Source organism: Triticum dicoccoides, chromosome 1B (assembly GCF_002162155.2).
Source record: "Triticum dicoccoides isolate Atlit2015 ecotype Zavitan chromosome 1B, WEW_v2.0, whole genome shotgun sequence".
NCBI lineage: Eukaryota > Viridiplantae > Streptophyta > Magnoliopsida > Poales > Poaceae > Triticum > Triticum dicoccoides.
The window spans coordinates 619,596,552-619,615,704 of record NC_041381.1 but is presented as its reverse complement, the minus strand read 5'-3'; the positions used below and the strand labels follow the sequence as shown (position 1 = coordinate 619,615,704).

General features: G+C 44.8%; 1 protein-coding gene across 26 annotated transcripts; it reads left to right on the top strand.

The window, feature by feature from the left end:
* The first annotated feature begins 4,981 nt into the window (after window positions 1-4,981).
* Window positions 4,982-18,993, top strand: LOC119349163. Of its 26 annotated transcripts, XR_005169266.1 has the most exons (9): window positions 5,746-5,805; window positions 6,010-6,117; window positions 6,219-6,253; window positions 6,554-6,780; window positions 15,163-17,699; window positions 18,144-18,244; window positions 18,349-18,416; window positions 18,550-18,708; window positions 18,797-18,993. XR_005169266.1 is itself a non-coding variant. In XM_037617192.1 (8 exons), exons 1-6 carry the CDS (start codon window positions 5,478-5,480, stop codon window positions 15,618-15,620), a joined length of 462 nt encoding a protein of 153 aa, XP_037473089.1. In that variant the 5' UTR covers window positions 4,982-5,477; the 3' UTR covers window positions 15,621-15,725; window positions 16,692-18,708; window positions 18,797-18,993. The 26 variants fall into 26 exon arrangements, 20 of the variants coding, with proteins under 20 accessions (XP_037473089.1, XP_037473082.1, XP_037473081.1 ...); XM_037617192.1 differs by adding an exon at window positions 4,982-5,641 and having other exon boundaries at window positions 5,741-5,805; window positions 6,010-6,098; window positions 6,554-6,647; window positions 15,606-15,725; window positions 16,692-18,708; XM_037617185.1 differs by adding an exon at window positions 4,982-5,641 and having other exon boundaries at window positions 5,741-5,805; window positions 6,010-6,098; window positions 15,606-15,725; window positions 16,692-18,708.
* Window positions 18,994-19,153: the final 160 nt, after the last annotated feature.

Genomic DNA, 19,153 nt, shown 5'->3' with positions numbered 1-19,153 from the left:
CTCATTATTAATTAGCTGGAGAGGCACGACTTCATCTTCTGTGATGGAAATTTCTTCTCCTTACAAACTTGATGGAGTACAAAGTTGCTTTCTCTATCACATAGTGTAACCGTGGTTCCCGTGTACTTGCAAGCTATGGTGCTCAAATGGAGCCGGTGGCAAGTTTCTTTTTCCTCAAAGGTACAAGATTTTTATTTATTTTGACATGGAATGGTACAAGATTCCATTTTTTTATCATCACAAGATTTCGTACTCTGTGGAATGTCAAGTGATTTATCATATGCCGTCTAAAAAAAGTGATTTATCATATGCCAATGGTTAACTTTTTTTTTGAGGGAATATGCCAATGGTTAATGGAAAAAACTTTTTTCATATTAGAAAAATGAACAGCTACATCGCATGGGCTGGATGCACAAAGAGAAAAAGGCCCGGCAGCCCATCACCCCTCACTCAAGGAGAATCCCAAACCCTACTCGCACTCTCAGGGTTCCCGCTACTTTCCATTTCTGTTCATGTCGAGACCGCCGATGCTCTCCGTGTATAAAAGCGCGTCCATCTACTAAGCCCAGATTCATTGCACCCTCCATCTAGCCGCCGGCAAAACCCTTCCTCCTCCCCAATACCCTAGCGCCGAGAGCTTCGAATCTTCGATCCCGATCGATGGAAAACCAGGACGGCTCCGCCAGCCGCCGCCGGCAACTCCCGCCGCTCCACCTCCAACCTGGCCGCACCTCCAGCCCCGAAAGCTCCTCCCTCCGCCGCACAATCCAGTACAGCCCGACCGCCACCCATTTCGCCCCCCAGTCCTCTGCCCACGGATCCAGATGGGGAGCCGCTAGCTCGTCGTCCTCCTCCTACCAGCTGCCACCATCTCCGCCGCTTCTCTCTCAAACCCTCGGGTCCGGCGGTGCAGCCGGGGGCGTTGGAGGGAGCTCCGCCTCTCACGCGCACCCGTCGTTGTCCGCCGGATCCGGGCGGGAAGCCGGCTCGTCGTCGTCCCACCAGCCACAACCCCCGCTGCTCCCTGAAACCCACGGGTCCGGAGGTGGCGCCGGCAACGTTGAGGGAAGCTCCGCCTCTTGGCAGAGCATCTACGGATCCTCGTCGTCCTACTCCTACTACTTCCAGGATCAGGCTCCACCGTCGCTCGCAGATCAAATTTCCGGATCGAGCGGCGGCGGCGGCAGCGCCTTCCCGCAGTGGCAGGAGAACCTCTCCGGGTCCTCCGACTATGAGATGCCACCGTTGTCGCATCCGGAGGAGCTGGATCCCACGTCGGGCGGTGGAGTTAACGGAGGCGGAAGCGGAAGCTTGTTCGACGTGGTGTGGCCGCCCGTCACTCACGCAACCAGGCGTCATCTGCATCCCGTGGTGTGGCCGCCCGCGTACACGACGCCGCCGTTGTCCAGTTCGTCCGTCAACCAGGCGTCGTCTGCGTCTGGCCTGCTTCTGTCCGCACCGCAGAGCACGGCCAGCGTCTTCGGGCAGACGCACGAGGACGCGCTTCCAGTTCCACCCCTGCCGCCACCTATGCAGACGACGGCCATCTCCCTCCGGCCTATGGAGACGATGATGGGATTCGATGAGATGGCGTACATCTCGCTTTTGGACGGCGCCGACTTGGCCAGCACGTACGCTGTGATCAACTCCCCCAGTGACTACAACGACACAGACAACAACACCAGCACCAGCGCTGCAGCGAGCTCGCCACCACCCATCCCTACTGAAGCTATGGTGAAGCAGGAACCCGTGTCTTGGTCGCCGTTGGGGACGAATACCATCCCACCAGGACAAGTTCCGGTGACATCCAGCTCACTGCCCATCCTTGCTGAAGCAATGGTGAAGCAGGAACCCGTTGCTGAAGCCATGGTGAAGAAAGAACCCGTTGACGAAGCTATTGTGAAGCAGGAACCCGTTTACTGGTCGCCTTTCACGACGAATACCATCCTACCAGGATCAGTACCGGTGACATCCAGCTCGCTACCCATCCCTGCTGGATCTAGGGTGAAGGAGGAACCTGTGGACTGCTCGCCGTTGGGGATGAATACCAGCCCACCAGTACCCAGCTCGCTCCCCGGCCCTGGTTACTCTATGGTGAAGACAGAAGCCGTCGACTGGACCTCGGAGACCTCGCAGCTGGGGACGAATGCCTTCAGCAGCGGTAGCTCATCGGACTGGATGCAGAACCAGCCATTACCGCATGAAAGCAACCAGCTGATGCCTTCTTCTGTGCTGGGTTGGGGAGAACCAGGTGCTGGAAGCAGCAGCCATCGCCGTTGGAATGGTAACACCAGCAGCCACAGGTTCGAGAATGACGCCAGTGATCCCCTTGTGGAGGACTTTGCCGATGGGTTATTCACAGAAAGTGAGACCAAGAAGATCACTGGGGAGAAGCGTCTGGCTGAGCTTGTGCACACAAACCCTAAGATGGTCAGAAGGTACATATATGTATATCATCCACTGATTCGTCCTTTCTTCTTTCTATCTAGTGCCAGTCCTTTTAGATTTTAATACTGTTCTCCGGTACAAAACATAGAAAGTTACTTTTTTTTATGAATATGTCTCTGTGGTAGTATTAGAAAATTCCATGATGAAAAAAGTAATATTAATTTTTACTTGTGTGTTTTACATATTTCTGACATAAAATGTTTCTAACATATCAATAGCAAATAATGTTTCTAATTTGTAGCTATATATCAACATGGCTTGATTTGAATTTTGTAGATTTTTATCGTTAGTGCATTATGATTCTTTTTGCTATGGATATTGGTATGTAAGATAATATGAAGGTCGAACAAAGTGTCAGGCGACATACCATGTAGAAGATATATAGTAAATTATTGTAATGTCTAGTTTCCCATAAATATTACCATGTTTACCGTCATAGGGTTTCTCCCTCAAAATAATTATTTTGTCTTTTTTGTTCTCTAAGAATTTAGCCAAAAAATATATCTCGTCACCGTGTCGTACTTGTATTTTTTTTTGTTGCTAGAGTTGAGACCTCAACATAACACGCTCAAATAAGTCTTAGTTAAAAACATTGCTGCGGAAAAACAGCACAAATATCATATCTCCCTGAAAGAATATGTGGTGACTTGTTATTCTATGTGGAATCATGTGGTAGCTTTTTTGTATTTTGTTTTGATAATATAATAATGTATAGATAGATGTTTGATCCTTGCAAAATACCCTGAAGACTGCTAACTAATGTACATGTGCTTCTGTGAAATCTATTTACAGCATCCTTCAAAACCGGAAAAGGTGCACAAATTAGTAATGATGTGGGTTTTTGATTCCGAGAAATCCAGCTCATCAGGACTGCTGATCAGGTTTGCTGGCTTAGAAGAGTCAAGTGAGAGATGATGTTTTATTTTGCTGTGACTAGAAAGAAAAAACTCCACGCGTCTGGAGAGAAACTTTACCTGTTGGCTCTATTTTCTGGGCATGTAATAACATATATTTTTAGTTTTTGTTCCACTCTTGTCGAGAGATGTTGCAGAATAAGTGTTTGCTTTCTTTGTAATGGCTGTAGCGATGTGGCCAGGGGGAGGAGAACCCTTTTCAACAGCTATTTCGTGTTATCAGTTTTCAAAAATATTTTCCTGGACCGATGATGCTTCTTCTGTTGAGACAAATGATTTATTGATACTTTAATTTCTTAGGAGATTGGTGATAGAGAAACAACTATTTATAAGTCATAGTTGAGAACAATCTGATTAGACTTCAGGATTCATGGAAGAAAAAAGGGACCAAAACCCTTCATCTCACAGCTAGCATAACTGAATGAGAAAATATATTTCTATGTCGATTGACCCAATCATTTGAATATTTTATAAACCGAATCTAGGGTGTAACCACTCGTGTGTAAGCTTTAAGGCACCCCTTGTTCTTGCCCACGGGTTGTGTTCTTCCTCCCGCCGCTTCCCCATTGCTGCCTACTCTTCTCTCCCCATCACTCCCACTTTGTCGTCCTATTTGCTGCCCCCTCCCCTCCGTCTTAGCTCGCCATCTTGTCTCTAGCTAACCTCCCTAGCCCCCTTCGCGCTCTCTCAACCTGCAGCGTCAAGTCGGATTATTGGCACTCTTAAGCCTTGTTTGGATTATCGTTTTCCCTTCTAAATACCCCTGTAAAAAAATACTCGCCTTAGCCTGTCGTTTTGTTTCCGGGCAGAAATTGCACAGTCGCCTGTAAGATACATATATGAGTTAAACACCTATGTTTAAATTACATCGATCCCAAGTGTGGCCTTATTAGGTATCCGCCTAAGCTACCAGGATGACCATCATTGCCATCGATGTTAGATGTGGTTGTGACTATTTTTGACACGTCCCTTTAGCTCGAACTGGGTGCAGGAGCAGTCATTCCTTTATCAAAGCAACCCTCGGCTGCCTTCTCCTAATCTGGGATGGAGAGGATAATGTGCTTGAAGCAGACATAATCACCCTTTGAGAGGTCACATCAGCAGCTGCAGGTTCGAGAATGCTGCTAGCGATCCCCTTGTGGTGGACTTTGCCGATGGGTCATTCACAGAAAGTGAGATTAAGAAGATCACAACTTCTAAGAGGATTAGAAGGTACATATAATATCATACGTTCAATTGCCCTTTCTTCTTTATATCTAGCTAGTCATTTTAGATTTTAACATGTTTTCTGGTACAAAACTTAGGAAGTCACTTTTTTATGGACATGTTTCCATTGAAATATATAATAGTACAAATATTAGAAAATTCCATGATTTGAAAAGTAACACTGATTACTTGTGCACTACCATGTGGAACACGTTGTATGCAATGCAAACTTGATCAAAAAAATATTTACTTATGCAATCTAAGTGTTTTTTTACATATCTAACCTATAAACCTCGCTAGAGTACCCGCGTAACTGGAGGCATCGCTCACGCCCAACGTTTTTGAACGCTCGATTGAATTACAACAATGATTTTTTGGCTGCTGGCGGCTGGTCAACCGTCCACAGCGTTTTTGACCGCTCGATTGAATTACAACAGTGATTTTTTGGCTGCTGGCGGCTGGTCAACCGTCCACTGTTTTTCACGTTTAAGACTGTGTCAGGAGAGAATGACGGGTGGGGTCATGAGCCAATGGGGGCCATCCAGCAGAGGGAGGGTTTCCTGGAGCCCAGGTCAATGATTGGCTGAAGGTGGGTTGTTCCCGATTGACCAGGACCAATCCTCGACGACAGCCAGGACCAATCCCCTCCCGAAAACCTAGCGTGCTCGGGGCCAATCCTCTCCGTCCTCGAGCCCCTCTTCTTCTCCCTCCACGCCATCTCGCCGTTCCCATCTCGCCTCCCTCGCGCTCGCACCGCCGCCTTCTCTCCCCGGTGCTCGAGGTGTAGCAGCAGGGGTGCCAGTCCTCGATCCAGCCGGGTCCAGCGCAAGTCACCGGCTTCACGTGCCGTGATGCTAGATCGGGCGCAGATCTTCGCGCCGCCACCTCTCCTCCTCCTCTCTCTGGCCCATGCCGCCATTGTTGCAAGGAGCAGGGGAGATAGGCGACGAGGACAAGAAGCAGCAGGCTGGTCGCGGTGGGCTTGAGGTGCTGGGAGGACGGAGGAGTTCGTCGTGGTTCGTCATGGAGGCGGCGCCGCCGGCCAGGGGACATCGTTGGTGCGCTCGGTGCAGGTTCTTCTTTTTCATGAAACCGACCTCATTCTCCCGTTCTTGCTATCTTGTGCGATTTTTTTATGCGATTTGATTCTTCTCTTTCTTTTCCTCTTGCAGGATCGTCGGGGCTGCTCTCGTTCGTTCAGTTTGTCACTGTTCCTTTTGCTCTACTCCTGCTCAAGGTGAGGTGTTCTTCCGTTCCGATGCTCCTGGCGTGTTTGATGAAATGTCTACGTGCTGTTATGTTGTTCATTCTCTCTTTTCTTTCTTGCTGCAGTCTGATCTACCTTATCTATCAGTCCTTCTTCCGGCCACCATCACGAATATGATTTCCACCTCTGCTCTGCTTCATTACTGATTAACTGTTGTTTCATGCATGTTTGCAGAGGCTTACTTGCAGTCCCTGAGCAAGGCTATGTCGCACTACCACAAGGCCCAACTGCTGCTCCTCGACATCACCGACTTCTCGCTGTGGGTCAGCAGCAAGAGATCAAGTCCATAACTGCTTATTTACCTTTGCTCTGTTGTTCCTCATGTTGTGTTCCTCATGCTGCGATTCTGAACTTTTTCCTTGTTTCTGAATGTTGTTTTGCAGATCCAGAGCAAGTATGAGAGCTCCAGTAAGCCATCGTGAGTAAACATCATGCCTACTTTGTGTGCTTGTTCAGCCTCTTTTATTGTGTTGATTGGGGAATCTTGAGATTTTATTTGCGCAACTTGGCAAACTGGTCCCTCATTGATTTTAGCAATCAGCAGTACCAGGCCCACAGAGATTGCGATCATACAATTTTGTCTGCATCTTTATAGCCGTCGCATCACTCATTTTAGACCAGTATTCATGGATTTGTTGTCCTGTTTGCTTCTGTTTCTGTGTGCTCCAAAAAAATGCTTCTTCTTTAGACAACCTGAAATCATGCTTGTGTTGTGCAGGTCCAGAACCAGTCCATGTCTGAGACGACGTTTGGAAGGGTGTCCGATTTCATCGCACCTTTTGCAATGTTTCCTAAGACGGATGAGCCTAGAGGTACCAGAACAATACAATTCAATCTCTTCTCATGTTTCTGCAAGAGTAGATACAGTGTACTGTGTTGGATATGCTGACTCGTTTTGAGGGAGCTAGAAAATCTGTGGTGCTTCCTGGAATCACGTTATTCAAGGTAAAACCAGCCAAGTTGTTCTCTTCGATGTTCTTTGCATTAGATTAATATAAATCATGTTCCTAGCAAAGTACTATTCTATTACAATCTTTTAGAGTTGTAGTAGCCGGAGATTCATTTTCAAGTTTGAACCCCTATCCTATTATTTATGTTTGAGCATGTTCTTCTTGTTTCTGTACGAGTACCTCTAATTTAACTCTCTAAAAGCTCCCAAGCAAAAGAGTTGTAGCATGTAATTGTGTGAAGTGGCGATTGTAAGCCAACTATGTATCTCTTTCCCTTATGTATTACATGGGTTGTGTGAAGATTACCTCACTTGCGACATTGCTTTCAATGCGGTTATGCCTCTAAGTCGTGCTTCGACACGTGGGAGATATAGCCGCATCGAGGGCGTTACAAGTTGGTAATCAGAGCCTTCCCCGACCTTAGGAGCCCCATTGCTTGATCGTTTTTAGCGGCCGAGTTGTGTCTAGAAAAATGTTTTGAGTCATTTAGGAATTATATATCGGAGAGTTAGGAATTCTTTTTACTCCCCAGTCTCTTCATCGCTCTGGTAAGGCATCCTGACGTAGAGTTTTGATTCTTCTCTTCTCAAATTTCACTAAATTTTTTTTTAGGATCACGCGGGTATCTTGGAATCGTTCCGATGGTTTTATGATGAGAACATTGTCTTGGTGCCTCCTGTCAGGGGTTTAGTGGAAGTGTCCCGGGGAGTTGAGCTCTGAGGTGTTGTCATCATAATTTTATCGTTGCAGTTCTGGAATACCTGAGTTTAGTACGCCGACATCGAAAATATCTTTTATGCAGTTGTTGGTGAGATAACCCCGATAACCCAGTACTGAGGTGAGTACGGGAGTATTGCCATGACTCGTATAACGGATGCTTTTCGAAGGTTGAGGTAGACGATTTCCGAAGGTTTCTTGGTTATGTGTTGAAGGATGGATACAGCTGGATGTAGGATTTGCTAGTTTTGGGTGAGATATTATGCTTCCCCTGTATCCCCAACACCTGATTGCATAACCGGAAAATTTCGGGAGTTTCATAGGTGGGAATTCAAGTAGCTCTTAGGATATCTTTCTGACGGATGTATGATATGAAATTGGGGTTCGACGTCTAGTGGTCCGCCTATTCACGGTCGATTTTACAGTGGTCTCGTTGTGTCTTAAAGAGTCCTTGGCTATGCCGACTCGGGGACGCTTCGTATGTCATGTGCACTGCCTTGTACATGATGGTGCTGTACGATCGAGCCCGTGTAGGCCCCACCACGAAAACTTCGGACGAAATCTCTATCATATGTTTGTTCCGGCTTATTCTGCAAGCCAGTCCTTTGTTTTTGTTCTGAGTTGTGGTATTCGAGTTGCTTCAATGTCAAGTGTTGATTCCATACCTTTCCGAAATGGTGTTCTCATACTCCGATGTGAATACCAATCCTTCTCGACAATCGAGATTGTCATGTCAATCCTTTTCAACCGGCGTGTTTCTCTTCAAGTGGATCCGATCACTTCAACATCAGCAAGACCAATTATCATTTCTTCTCAACGGTGGTTGTTTCATCCGTCTCCAAGTTGCCTTTGTTTTTTCCCGCCCACCCACCCTTTTTCCTCAAGGACTAAGATTTCTTTACCAAGTATCCTTTTATTTTTGTGAAGTTTCTCCATTCTTTTCTGTCAATGTTCTTACCCGGTGGTTCTCAAGAAGATGTTCTACTAGTTCGTCATTCCTCATTCCTTTCTCTTCTCCGGTGGATTCAAGTCAAGTTTTGTTGATCATACCTTTTTCCTCATTTCAATGTCTTCTCATACCGGTGCACCTCATTATCATTCTACTCCTCGCTATTTGTTATTCCGGAGTGCTGAAGATATCTCTGAAGATTCGTGTTTCCACTCCGCATCAATTCTAACTATTTCGAGGCTGTTACCTCATTCAAGCCATTTAATTCAACCGGTGCAACCTCCCTTTCAAGCAATTGTTCAACGGTGTTCTTTTGAGTGGGCCCTAACCCACAGGTCTTTTACCAGGATCTTACCTGACTCTCCCAACTTTCCCGAAGTTATTCTCAAATTCATTGCAAAGTTTGACGTAAGAATGAATTATCATCAGTCAAATGTCTTTCTCCAAGATCTTTCCAATTCTTTCATTTTTGGTTCAACCTTTCAAATTGTCATTCCGGAGTGCCTCAACAATTCATGGTGGTGTTTCTCGTTGTCATTCTCGAATTTTGAAGACCGAAGAAGAGTTCCTCTTAAATCTTGCCCGTTCTTCCAGAGATTCATGGTTCTAGCGTTATGCCATCCTCTCATAATTGTTTTCGATTGTGAGAATTCTTTTCAACTATCCGGAGCAAATTCAAGAGTCTTCTCAATTTCTTATCCGGAATCCATCTTTTCAAATATTATTCATTCTCAGTTTTCAGCTCACGTTCTTCAATTTTACCGATGCTTCGTGCAAGTGATCTTTAATCGGCTCGTGATCTCTGCGCTCTCATGTATCTAAATCCTCTCAAGCACCTTCGTTCATTTGCTAATTCTTACCGGTGATGCACCCCTACTTCGATCATTTTCAATTCTTACGGTGGTTCTTTCAAGATCTCTCTTCCTTGTTCATCATATCAATTCATTTGTTGTTCCAATCCTACCGGTGGTTCGTTGAAGACCTTCTCAAGTTTTGATATATCTCTTTTAATCCTTTCTACGAGAATAAGTAGTATGCCAAATCTGTTGATTGTCGTCAATTTAATTGGTGAAGGATAGACATAACATAATTCTTATTCTTGTTTAATCAAGTTTATTCAATTCCGGAGTGGCTCATCGTATCACATTCTCAGTTCGAGTTGCTCATCTTTTCTTTCCCGGAGTTCCAAGCTCTAATTATCATTCCAAAGATCTATCTAACCATTGCAAGGGTTCAACTTGTGTTTTCAACTTCTCTTTCTTCTCGTTATCCTTTCATTACCGGAGTTCTTCTTGGAGATTCTACATGTTGGTTCATCAAGGATTTATATTCCTTCTCGAAATGTTCATCGAGATTCTTTTCTAAGGAGTTCAAGCATTCTTCTTCTTGCTATCCGGAGTGCATTTCTGTCTGCCTTATCATTCGAGGTGGTATTATGTCATTCTTGATAATTAAGTTCGGGTTTTCATGATTCACATGTTGTCATGAATGAGATATTTTATATCCATCAATCTCTTCATTGGAATTATCTTGAGTTATATTTCACCTATAGCCTTCCCTAAGGATTGTTGCTAATTTTGGTGCTTGTAAATGATCCAAGTACTTCATTTATCCTCCCGGTGATATAAGTTTCTCGTCTCCTCGTTCATATCAATCCAATTCTTCTTCCCGTGAGTGGCAGGTTGTCATCTCATAATTTGAGATGTATTTCATAAGACCATATCAAGATTATTCTTTTCGTTGTTGGTTTTCAACAACTCCATTCTAGCATTTGTTGTATCCGTGATCTCTCAAGATCTTGTTTCCCTTCGTTCCGGAGTCATTGTGATGTTGCTCTTTTCAACCCATCATCTCGTTTGTCAAAGATCATGTTCTTTTCGTGCTTATCCATTTAACCAAAGTGTCGTGTCCTCTGCTCAAGTTCTTTTCATCTTATCTAGGCTTGTATCACTTTTCAACCGGAGTGCTGTTCGAATTTGGTCTTCCTTGGTCCCCTTCCTTAACCGGCGTGTTTTCAATATATATCTTCCCTTCAACCTCAAGGTTTTTCGCAGATGCTCTTTGTCCCTCGTTTCTAACGTAGTGTTTTCGACCTAGTTCACCTTCGTGGTATTCTTTTCTCGAATTTGTTCAACCTCGCAAGGTTCTTTGGTTTCACTCATTTGTAAAAGAAGCAACTTAGTTTTACCTCTTCTTTTTCTTTTCCGTTGCCCCTCCGGTGCCATTCTAGATCTCGGGACGAGATCCTCTCATAGTGGTGGAGTGTTGTAACGCCCCGAGACCGATGTGCCAGGTGTCGTTCAGTTATTCGTTGTTGTTGTCTTGTCATTGGCTTGCGTGTTGCATTTCATCATGTCATCATGTGCATTGCATCATCATGTTTTCAAAACTTGCATCCGTCCCGGTCTCCTCGTTCCTTCCGTTGTCCGTTCTGAGCCCAGACACACTTGCACGCGCCCGTGGCATGTCCGGAATAGTATTTTATAAGTGGCCGGAAATGTTCTCGGAATGGGATGAGAGTTGACGTGCGGTCTTATTATAGTGTAGGTAGACCGCCTGCCAAGTTTCATCGCGTTCGGAGTTCGTTTGATAGCCCAACCGTTAAAATATAGCGGCAATAGTAGCCGGTCTAACGTCGGACGTTTTCGGTCTCCGGAAACAGTCGCCGGGCCTCCCTCTCTTCTCTTCTCTCAGCTCGAGACCGTTTGCACAGCCCACCTAGTCCATCCTCCTTCCCCTCTTCGCTTCCGGAGTTGCCCGATGCGATCGCGCGGTCCGAAACCCTCTCTGCACAGTGCATCGAACCCCTCACGCGAGCGCCCGAAAGCTGTCCCGGACCCGACTCGGACAGTCGTTACCGCTGTGTCCGGATCATCCCCAAACATCTGCAAAATATCTTCGTTTTATCATTCGGGCTATCTAACCTATTTATTTACGACCGCCCGATTATAATCGGACGGACCGGATTAGTCCCTACCTAGTCCCCTGCCTATATAATCAGACAAAATCCCTAATTTCTAGGGATCCTCCCGAGCGCCGCCACTCTTCCTGTCTCCTCCTCATCGGGATCCTCCCGATCCAAAAAAATCACCTCGCAGCCCGCTTCTCTCCAGATCTGCCCGTCGATCCACCTCACGAGCAGCGCTCGTCCGCCGCGCCTCCAGCTCCTCCCGAGCAAGGGCCTCGCGCTCCTGGAGCCCTGTATCCTCTCGTTCCTGGGAGAGGAGCCTTCCCGAGCTTCTCCTCAACCCCGCTGGCCGACGAGGCCATGGCCGAGGCCACCGGAGCAAGCCATCGCCGGCTACCAGTGGAACCCCGTATCCCCTCTCTACCCTCCTTCCCTCGTTCTTCCTCCTCCCTCTGTATCCATCTCTCTCTCAGGGATCTCTCTCTGCCTTGGACAGGAACCGCCCGCTCTCCTTCTTCTCAGGGAACGCCATGGCCGCCGCACCATGGGGCCACTTCGACCTGGACCCCGGCCGGATCGACGTAGCCCGCCGCCGTCCTGCTTCGCTAGCTCGGGCACGAGCGCCCCGTCTTCCTCCTCGTCGCGCGGATCCAGGAGGAGCCCCCGCCAGCGCCGCCGCTCCTCTGCGCCCTCGCTGCCCAAGCCGCCTGCATCCCCTGCTTCGTGAACGAGAAGACCGGCACCGCACCTTCGTTGACTTGTCCCAGCGCCAGCGTGTACGAGATCCACGTCGCGCCGCGCCTCCGCGTGGGCCACGCCCGAGTCTGGCCCAGCTCGCCGGCCTCCTTCCTCTTCATTTCGGGCCGCGCTCCCGGGCCCATCTCCAGCGCCGGCCTCGCTCGGCCTCCTCCCCAGCTCCCTTCGCCAGCCGCGTGGGCCGCAGCGCCAGGCCCAGCCGGGCCACCTCCTCCGCACCGCGCCAGCCAGCTCCGGTGGCCCATCTCCCACCAGCCTGCCTCCTCCTCCTTCACGGGTCGCAGCCCAGGGGTGAGCCGACCCCCAGCGCCCCCTCCTCTATTTTTTTCTGTTGGGCTTGCCCAGTTTCAGCCCGATCATGTTTTTTTTCTCGTCCTGCGATTTTGTCTAATATTCCAGAGATTGCAGTTTTGCAGAATAACCCCCTAGCTTCATGCATTTAATAACTAATCAACGGTGCATCCTTTGTAAAAACTTTGTATATGAACTTGCTCAGAATTTCGTGTAGATTAATAATATCCAACTTTCATCTATGTTTGAAATGTTTAAAATGATGTTTGCATTATTTTGCTCCTATGCCATGCTAAAATGCTTTATTTCATAACTAAATAACCGTAGCTCCGAATTAAATAAACTTTATATGTAAATGAGGTAGAAAAATGTCTAGTTTAACGTGGTGCACTCATCTTGCATGTTTAACAACTCTAAAATATTGTTTAGGGCAGAACAGTACCAAATCTAAAATATGCTATGGGGATTTACCGGAATTGTTGTTTGTTGCTTCCGGCCTCATTTAAACTTGACTAGATAGGTAGTTTCGTTGTGCTTCACCCTCTTGCCATGTTAACCAACATTTAATATTGTTGAGTACATAAACGAGTTCAAACTAAATAACGTGTCGTGGTGTTTCATCAACAAGCAACTCGTTGCGTATTGAGCTCCACTTAATTTGTAGTGTTGTTTGTTGCACTTTGCCATGCCATGTTTCATTAAACCGGACATGCATCATACTCGATTGTACATCGTGCCATGTTGTTGTGTTGGTTGTTTACTTTGTTGTGTGCTTCTTTTCCGGTGTTTGCTTCTTCGGGTTGGTTCCGATAACGTCGAGGTTGTGAGGATCCATTCGTCTACGTCCGTTTGTCTTCTTCATGGACTCGTTCTTCTTCCTTGCGGGATTTCAGGCAAGATGACCATACCCTCGAAATCACTACTATCTTTGCTATGCTAGTTTGCTCGCTCTTTTGCTATGCCAATGCTACGATGCCTACCATTTGCTTGTCAGCCTCCCAAATTGCCATGCTAAACCTCTAATCCACCATGTCCTAGCAAACCGTTGTTTGGCTATGTTACCGCTTTGCTCAGCCCCTCTTATAGCGTTGCTAGTTGCAGGTGAAGATTGGATGCCGTTCCTTGTTGGGATATTTATTTACTTGTTGGGATATCACAATATATCTTATTTAATTAATGCATCTATATACTTGGTAAAGGGTGGAAGGCTCGGCCTTATGCCTGGTGTTTTGTTCCACTCTTGCCGCCCTAGTTTCCGTCATATCGGTGTTATGTTCCCAGATTTTGCGTCCCTTACGCGGTTGGGCTATAATGGGAACCCCTTGACAGTTCGCCTTAAGTAAAGCTTTTCCAGCAATGCCCAACATTGGTTTACCATTTGCCACCTAGCCTTTTCTTTTCCCTTGGGGGTCGCGCGCCCAAGGGTCATCATTATTTTTAACCCCCCCGGGCCAGTGCTCCTCTGAGTGTTGGTCCGAACTGAGCTGCCTGCGGGGCCACCTCGGGGAAACTTGAGGGTTGGTTTTACTCGTAGCTAGTCTCATCCGAGTGTGCCCTGAGAAAGAGATATGTGCAGCTCCTATCGGGATTTGTCGGCACATTCGGGCGGTGTTGCTGGTTTAGTTTTACCCTGTCGAAATGTCTTGTTGTACTGGGATACCGAGTCTGATCGGAGTGTCTCGGGTGGAGGTCTATTCCTTCGTTGACCGTGAGAGCTTGTGATGGGCTAAGTTGGGACACCCCTGCAGGGATTTGAACTTTCGAAAGCCGTGCCCGCGGTTATGGGCAGATGTGAATTTGTTAACGTCCGGTTGTAGAAAACCCGAAGTTGACCTTAATTAAAATACATCAACCGTGTGTGTAACCGTGATGGTCTCTTTCCGGCGGAGTCCGGGAAGTGAACACGGTGTTGGAGTTATGCTTGACGTAGGTTGCTATAGGATCACTTCTTGATCATACTTTTATCGACCGTGCTTTGCCTTCTCTTCTCGCTCTCATTTGCGTATGTTAGCCACCATATATGCTAGTCGCTTGCTGCAGCTCCACCTTATTACCCCAGCCTTCCTATAAGCTTAAATAGTCTTGATCTCGCGGGTGCGAGATTGCTGAGTCCCTGTGGCTCACAGATACTTCCAAAACCAGTTTGCAGGTGCCTATGTTACCGAGTAGGTGACGCAACCAAGCTCAAGGAGGAGCTCGATGAAGATCTTGTCCTTTGTGTTGTTTCCGTTCTAGTTGATCAGTAGTGGAGCCCAGTTGGGGTCGATCGGGGACCTTTGTCGCATTTGGGGTTCTTCTTTTATTTTGGTTCCGTAGACGGACCTTGATTGTATCTGGATGATGTAATGCTTTATTCATGTAATTGTGTGAAGTGGCGATTGTAAGCCAACTATGTATCTCTTTCCCTTATGTATTACATGGGTTGTGTGAAGATTACCTCACTTGCGACATTGCTTTCAATGTAGTCCTAAAAAAGATTGTCCTTGTTTGCTTATGCTTGTGTTGCTTCCTGCCTACTGCTTTGGTACAGATATATGCATGTTAGTTTGTCTCTGATGTGTTGTAGGGCATGCCCAGCTTTCTTAGCTTCTTACCAATTCTTGGTTCTAGGATCCAGTAGACTAGGTGATCATTTTTTATATATGCCCAAACCAACGCATGCTGCTGTAATATATGTGCTTCAGAATTGGCAGAGCACCACTTGCTGTATACATATGCAAACAGTAATTCTTGTTGCTCACCAATATGAGGTATAGTTGTGGGAATCCTGAACTGAAGTTGGGGATTGCTGATGTGAAATGGCGGCGTCACGAGCCAGATGGTCACCATGGAGACCATAAGCAGCCCAGCAGCAGCAATCCAACATAAATGCATAAAACAAGCATGAGCGGACACACGCAGCAATAAGCATGGGAATAGAAGTGGATAGCCATGGAACCTGTTGCGCGGGGAGCGCCAGTCAGCCTGGCGGACCTGTGACGTAAGCACGACGCTAGATCAGACACACTCACGGTCATTGGCGTGTGCGCTGGATCGGCAGCCCTCGGCTGATACAAGCAACTTGCATGATGTGGTCGCTTGGTCTATCCATCAACATTATATCTCCTTCATCAATTAGTTTTCTCATATTTCTTATTATGAAGGCTAGGAACTAGGCTGAAATACACATATGTTTTAGTTTTTGCTTTTCTTAATGCAGATGTGGAAGATCTAAAATCCTCTGTGAAAGATTTTGGTTCTGCGGAAGCCAATGATCTGGCACTGGGACCTTAACTTCTGGAGTGAACGACTGCGGGAATCAAAATACAATATTGATGAGGTTCTTTCTTTACAGAAATCGATTACAATATTAATGAAATTAGCTCCTGGCCATTGCATATTTGCATACTTATTGGAATTCGGTTTTATCATTAATTGTTGATTTAACTTTTTAGCTCTGATGTATGAGAAAACTATCTGCATTTCTTATCTATCATGGATATGCTGATATATTGCTCTACTAAAAGGAATTGTTGGCCTAAGATGTTATTATATACGTGACATGTTATTGGCTAAATATGATTCATACTTTACAAACTCCTTACAGCTGGAGTAGGATCCAATGAACAGATGATGAAAAATAAATTAAGCACTTGCTTTGATTTGTTCAAATTTTTATAGAAACTGTTAGAACACACTTTTCTTTGCAAGCCGGATACAAAGAGGAATGTGTTAAATATATGGAAGATAAAATTATTTGCAAGAAAACTCTGCTTGTTTGCCATATTTTGCGCACCGTCTTAAAATTATTTGTCCAATGGAAGGACTCTCTGCAACATCAATTCCAGTATGTTGCTTTAGTTGTTCTGTGTGATGCAAGGTAATATTTTTCTTGCAATTTTTGCATCTTTTACCTTTTCACTTCTGTTGAGAGAAACATGTTGTTTCTTAAGAAGATATTGTTTATAAGACGGAACAATACTCACCATATATGATATTCTTCCACCAAATAAATATTTTTTGAGTGCAACTAAAATCGTATTCCTGCTCATTCATGATACTGTGGTCTGACATAGCTGATGGATGTTCAGGTTTCTCTATTAATTGCAATGCCTTCTAGATGTTCTACTATAGTGTTATTTGTCTGTGCTTTAATATCCATTCTGCATGTGTTCTTTTGTTTATTTTCAAGATATCCTGGCTCTCTGGAATATGCCCTGTTCAGCTGAAAGGATGTATTGCAATTATGCAGAGAGATCGAATTGTTCGGACTCCAGTGCCACTTTCAGTTTTCTAATTTTTGCAGGGATATTGAGTGAGGGCTGGTCTAAACTTTAAGAGAATAACTTATTACATTCTGGGATCACCAACTTTTGGCGTTTTCTCGGACTAGGTAGGTAGGACCATTAGCAATTCTCCTGATTTGCTTGCAAGATTGATTTATGAAAATATCATGGTCGTTATATTTCGGTTTGCTGCTAATTTCATTGAATATGTTTTGATGGATCCTTTTTAAGCTTTCATCCTTTACCATTTGTAAAAGTAACTAACACATTCGTGATTGAATTTTTGAATGGTTAATGGGAACACTATAGGTCTTGTTTCTTCGCTTTTTTAATGTTCGATATATTTTTCATGTACATACCATAGTGTGCATTTAACCATCTACGAAGCTTCATGACTGATTAAATGTTACAGCTGCTAATGTTATTGTGTTTCATGGATCAAGTTTTTCTTTCTGTTTCCGCATTGACGTGTTGTTTCAATGGTAGAGTTAGTTTTTTTTTGCGGGAATGGTAGAGTTAGTTACGACTGGTGTTTTCCTTGCGTCCCTGCCGCCCCGGCTACAGCTTGTTATGCCAATTGTGGCAGAGTGAAGGGAGGGAGAGACTAAAATAATTGTAGTTCTGAGACATAAATGTGTCAACAGAGCTTATGGTTTCCACTGCGGTTTTTCTCAAATAACCAATATATGTCTGCATTCTTAATATTTCTTGCTTCTATTTGTAATCTTACTATTTTCTCCATGATACACTTGCTTACCAATATGGTATTGTGTTCAGTGTATGTGGCCTACCGTATCCGTGATGTGGTGGCAGGAAGAGGCCAGTGCCACCATTACTGTATCCGTGTCAGCCATGGTGGCATGAAGAAGCATAAATTCAGAGTATTGCTATGATGTTCTTCTCTAGCGTTGCAGGTGTATCCGCAAAGTGTCTCATAATATTTGGTTAAAGCCTGCAATTGTTTAGGTGATATGAACTTCCTTTATCTTGAATGGATTTGAACTCCAGCCAAATTCAAGTGATGAAAGGTCAGTTTTGTGCTGATTCACAAGTTTAGATATCGTCCCTCCAGTGTACTTCTTGGTTGATTAATGAAAAATGCTTTCTGCTCACTTCCCCTTCCTAGATTAGTCTATGTGTATGAAAAGAAAAATTCTTTTTTTTGTATAATACTATCGATACCATGGAATAGTTTTTATGAATGATCCTCTTTAGCTAACATTTAATCAAGGTTACCTAAAGAGAATGATATCACTTCATAAAAACCATTCATGAAGAGAATCATTCATAAAAACAATTCTCTTTATGATAGTATTATACAGAAAAAGCTAACATTTGTATAAGGAGAATCATTCTCTTTAGCTAACATTTAATCATGGTATTTGGTGGAACTGGCTGTGGAGTATTAGGTAGATTGTGATATGGTGAATTATTTGTTAGACACGACATTACGAGCTCCTCCTTTGCAGCAGTACATGGATTTTTTGTACATAAATCTCATGAGTCCATTATGCCTTACGTATCTGAACCTATGATTCTAGAGAAGATATAATATACTTCTGGATTACACAAGGTAAAATCCTCTTTCACTAACCCTTTCAACTTTCAAATATTGTCAGTTGGGGCTCACAAAACAGATTGAGTTGATTTTGTTGTTCTTTTGTGCTATCTGGACAGAGCTTATTGTTTTATTCCATTCTTAGTCTACTGATGGTAAATGATATATGGAAAATCAACATTTCAAGGTAAATAAAATGCCCCCAATATGTTTCTGTTCACATGATTACTGACTCATGTTTCTTTTATGTGATGCGATGTTCTCTTTGTTGCTCTCACTTTGGTTATATACTACTAAAACTTCGTATAATTTTCATTTAGATTTGGTGTTGTTAGCATTAGACGGTGTGCATCAAATATGAAAGTAGGGCCAAGCATCAAAGGCAAGGTGAAGGAAGGTGCCTGTGTGGTTCTTCTGCAGCTCGCAGCGAGGATTGCTGTGTCCAACCTGCACAAGAATGCCAAGAAGTCCTTGGAGACGTAAGCCACGACACATATTTCTGCCATGATTTCCTTCGGCTGGATTTAATGGATTTAGGTGTTGAAAAATTATGGGTTGTGGATGCAGGATTAAGGACATGTACCTGTACTACAACGAGAGATCTGGGCTGCTTCTTTGTGGCTTCCAAACTTGAAATGTTTGTTTGGAAGTTAGTTTAGTTTTTTGTTGTGGATTCACACCTTCTCACATGTACCATCCGGTTAGACCTTTAGATTTCCAAAGAAACTAAATGAAGATATGGTGGTATGGTTTCATTTATACAACTTAAAGCCTTTCATGCTTTATATTTTCTCGGCAATTTGCTCTTGAAGAATCATGTATCTATGTTAGATCCGGTGAGAAAAGGCGGCTTCAAAGCAGAGGATTCGGGAGTGTTGGCCACATTTGGTTTTTGACTTAGGTGTTTAAATATTCTCACAATAC